Source organism: Piliocolobus tephrosceles, unplaced genomic scaffold (genome assembly GCF_002776525.5).
Source record: "Piliocolobus tephrosceles isolate RC106 unplaced genomic scaffold, ASM277652v3 unscaffolded_31397, whole genome shotgun sequence".
NCBI classification, from domain to species: Eukaryota; Metazoa; Chordata; class Mammalia; order Primates; family Cercopithecidae; genus Piliocolobus; species Piliocolobus tephrosceles.
The window spans coordinates 1-3,842 of record NW_022314751.1 but is presented as its reverse complement, the minus strand read 5'-3'; the positions used below and the strand labels follow the sequence as shown (position 1 = coordinate 3,842).

At 40.0% G+C, this 3,842-nt stretch overlaps 1 protein-coding gene across 1 annotated transcript in view; it reads left to right on the top strand.

Moving 5' to 3' along the window:
• The window catches only part of LOC113222471 (E3 ubiquitin-protein ligase HERC2-like), a 4,691-nt gene extending 3,248 nt beyond the window's left edge, over nt 1–1,443 (top strand). Inside the window, exon 4 of the mRNA XM_026452110.2 lies at nt 1,249–1,443. Within this exon, the coding sequence (XP_026307895.1) occupies nt 1,249–1,428 (180 nt within the window). The 3' untranslated portion in view covers nt 1,429–1,443. The remainder of the gene's footprint in view (nt 1–1,248) is intronic.
• The last annotated feature ends 2,399 nt before the right edge of the window (nt 1,444–3,842 follow it).

Below are 3,842 nucleotides of genomic sequence, written 5' to 3'. Positions count from 1 at the left end.
TAAAAAGTAATTGTTAGTGTGCGCTTCGAGACACATCCCTCTTTGTTCACATGAAATACAGGGATAGAGGAATGTTGTTAATACCACAACAGGCATGCATACCAGGGGAGAAGAATATCTGCCACATGGGGTGTGGGACATTTGCAGGACAAATAGAGCAGCTCCACTAAATGCATGGCAAAGGCAGAATGGAGGAAGGTTGCCTCTTGCTTGTGTTCTGATTTGAATGAGGCAACAATAGAATGACAAGAGATAATCAGAAAAGTTTGATGACTGTAGCATATTGGATGATATGGGAATTATTGTTTGTGCTGTGATAATAGCAATGTGGATATGGTTTTCAAAAAACTCCTTAATTCCGGCCAGGTGCGATGGCTCATGCCTGTAATCCCAGCACTTTGGGAGGCTGAGGCAGGTGGATCACCTGAGGTTAGAAGTTCAAGACCAGCCTGGCCAACATGGTGAAACCCTGTCTCTACTAAAAATACAAAAAATTAGCCGGGTGTGGTGGTACGCGCCTATGGTCCCAGCTACTCAGGAGGCTGAGGTTGGAGAATTGCTTGAACCCAGGAGGCAGAGGTTGCAGTGAGCCAAGATTGTACCACTACACTCCAGTCTGGGCAACAAGTCAGATTCCATCTCAAAAAAAAAAAAAACAAAAAGCAATAAACAAAAAACCCAAACCTCCTTAATTCAGTGATATATACTGATGTTTTGAAACAACATAATGCCTAGAATTTTTAAATGATAATCCACATCTGAACAAGATTGGTCACATGTTGGTAACTGTTGAGCTGGTTCATGGAGTCATGGAGTTCTTTGTACTATTTGTTCCAATTTGTGTATGTTCAAATCTGCTTTATGTTTTAAAAAGGATGAAAGGTCTGTTACTACCTGACATTTAATCTCTTCCTTAGTTAAGGCATCTTGGTTCAAGAAAGCTCTAAGACAGAAGAGTTTGCAGTCATTCAGTAAGGCTGTCATCCTATTTAAAACTTTAAGGAAGAAAATCAGTGAGTGTCTCATGCCTCAGGTAGACATCTCGATGAGTTGATCACTTCTTTTGAAGCAAACATTACTCAGATGTGGCTGCATTAACTTTGAATAACTCAGTTGGTATTTCCAGAACTGAAGTAAAGGAGCTCTAAGTGTGTGTACATGTTCATGTCTCACACACCCCGCTCTCCAGTTAGAGGATCTAATATGCTTGATTCTACAAAGTCTGTAGATCACTGTTTTTGTGTCTAGTATCACAGGTATATTGAAATTGCCATAAAGCAGTGCAGGAGCTCAGGAATCGATTGTAAAATCCATGGTCTCATCCTGCTGGGACGGATCCGGGCAGAGGAGGAAGATTTGGCTGCAGTTCCTTTCTTAGCTTCAGATAATGAAGAGGAGGAGGATGAGAAAGGCAACAGCGGAAGGTGAGAGCCATTTGTTACAAGTACTCACTTACCTCCGGCTGCATTCCTGGATCCTCACTTTCAAAAGGAAACATTTAATTAGAGTGTGTCTCATACTGAGAGTCATTTTATGTCCACAAGAATAGTAAATTACAGTTGTTTTCAAAAATTGTAATTTTTTAAAATAAAGTGTTTAATGTAGAAACACATTGTATTTAGAAAAATACCGTTAAAAGAGGGAAGTGAAAATGTTTAATATCTCTACCTGAAATATCACTGTTACTATTTTGGTATATACCTTTGTAGTTTTCCTTTTTTTCTGGTACTAAATGTATTTTCCTACAGAAGTTGTATGATATATTTTAAAGCTCTTTTTGCTAAGTTTTTTATCATTAACGTTAAAAAATATATTTATTTTGTATTATGGTGAAATATATATATTGTTTACCATTTTAAGTGTACAGTTCAGTGGCATTAAGTACATTCACATTTTTGTGCAACCACCACTACTGTCCGTCTCTAGAATTTCCATATGATTAGTCTTCTGTCCTGTACTTTTTGAGTGCAGTATTTTGTCTTATGACTATTCTCATTTACTCACTCAATTCCTTATTTTGTGTGAGCACTGTGGTGATGACTGTTACTGTATTTATTCATTCAACATCTTTTGAACACCTACTGTGGGCCATTCCCAGTTATGTATACTGGGAATACTGTGATGAACATGCAAAATAAAATAAGACAGACACACGCATCAGTGTAATGTTAGGGCTTTGGTAAGAGGCAGGAAGAATTGCATGCAGCCTGGAGAGTGCATTGGAGCATTGATCTGTCAGGACAAGGAAAACTTCCCCCCAGGCCATACGTACAGAAGTCAGAATTATTGAAACGAAGTGGGCAGGCAAGGGCGTTTCTGATAGGGAAGACAACATGCTAGGGGAGAAGAATGATATCTGCGAAGTTTTTGCATGCTTGTGCATTTCCCAGGGCATGTATCTAGAACTTGCATGTGCAGGGGCTGCTCTAAGCCTTGTTTACCATCCCAGCGGCAAACAGTGGATAATAACGGATAATAACAATGGAGGATGGTCAGTGTCCTCATAGAAGTTGTATTTACCTAGATAAATTGCTGAAAGTGAAATTACTGTCAAAGGGTATGCAAAATAAATGGGTTTGTTGTTAACATTCCCAAGGCGCTTTGGATTGCTGGTGTGACCGGGCACAGGAGGCAAGCCACCAGTGATGGCTGGACTCTGTTGACCAAGACGCCCTGTGCTCTAAGTACTTGGCAGCGTGTGACATAAGGAGACAACAGAGCGCTGCCCTGTGGCGTTGTTGAGCGCATTTTATAGACAGAAGTGGGGGTAGCGGCTCTGGTAATAAATCAGGTTATTCTAGGACTCTGATCTTGGCTTTGGATTCTGTCCTGTTTTATTTCAGAAACTTTGTGTAGAAGTTGAAAAGAAAATAGTATCTATAACATTACCTTATCTAGAATATATGTTATACTATATGCTATAGTTCAAACTGAATGCGTCTATAGATACTAATTAAATAGGGATAGTACCAGTTCACTTAAATAAGGAAGTCAGTGGGATTTTTAATAAAAGGATTATAGATTAGCATTTTCTTACTCAGTAGCTACTAAAATGAATTGGGCAAAAGTTTTTGTATTTTTAGTAGAGACAGGGTTTCACCATATTAGCCAGGATGGTCTCGATCTCCTGACCTTGTGATGCACCCACCTTGGCCTCCCAAAGTGCTGGGATTCCAGGCGTGAGCCACCACGCCCGGCCATAAAATTATTAGCACATATATTGTATATGTGGAATAACCAAAAATGTTTTGACCATTACTTATTCATCAAATTTTTATGTAATTTAATATATTGTCAAAAGAAAAGCTAGATATTTGATTGTAATGGGTTTTTTTTCTGATAAGATCGTATTAATTAGCCAATAACTTCAGAATGAGTCAGTGGCTCAGGCAGTCTCCTATAGGCTGGCACCCAACTGGGATGTTCCCACGTTGACCATGTACAGCTGGCCTCCACCGTGGCTGACTGATACTTACATGGTGCCAGACATTAAGTATCTTGAATATCAGTCCTGGTTTCCCATACATACATACATGTGTGATGGGAAATACATATCTATTTTGAGATAGGATCTCACTCTGTCACCAGGCTGGAGTGCAGTGATATGATCTCAGTTCACTGCAATCTCTGCCTCCCAGGTTCAAGTGATTCTCCCACCTCAGTCTCCCAAGTAGCTGGGATTACAGGTGTGTGCTACCACACCTGGCTAATTTTTTGCATTTTTTTTTTTTTTTTTGTAGAGATGGGGTTTTACCATGTTGCCCAGGCTGGTCTCCCAACTCCTGGGCTCAAGGGATCTGCCCACCTCGGCCTCCCAAAATGCTAGGATTACAGGTGTGAGC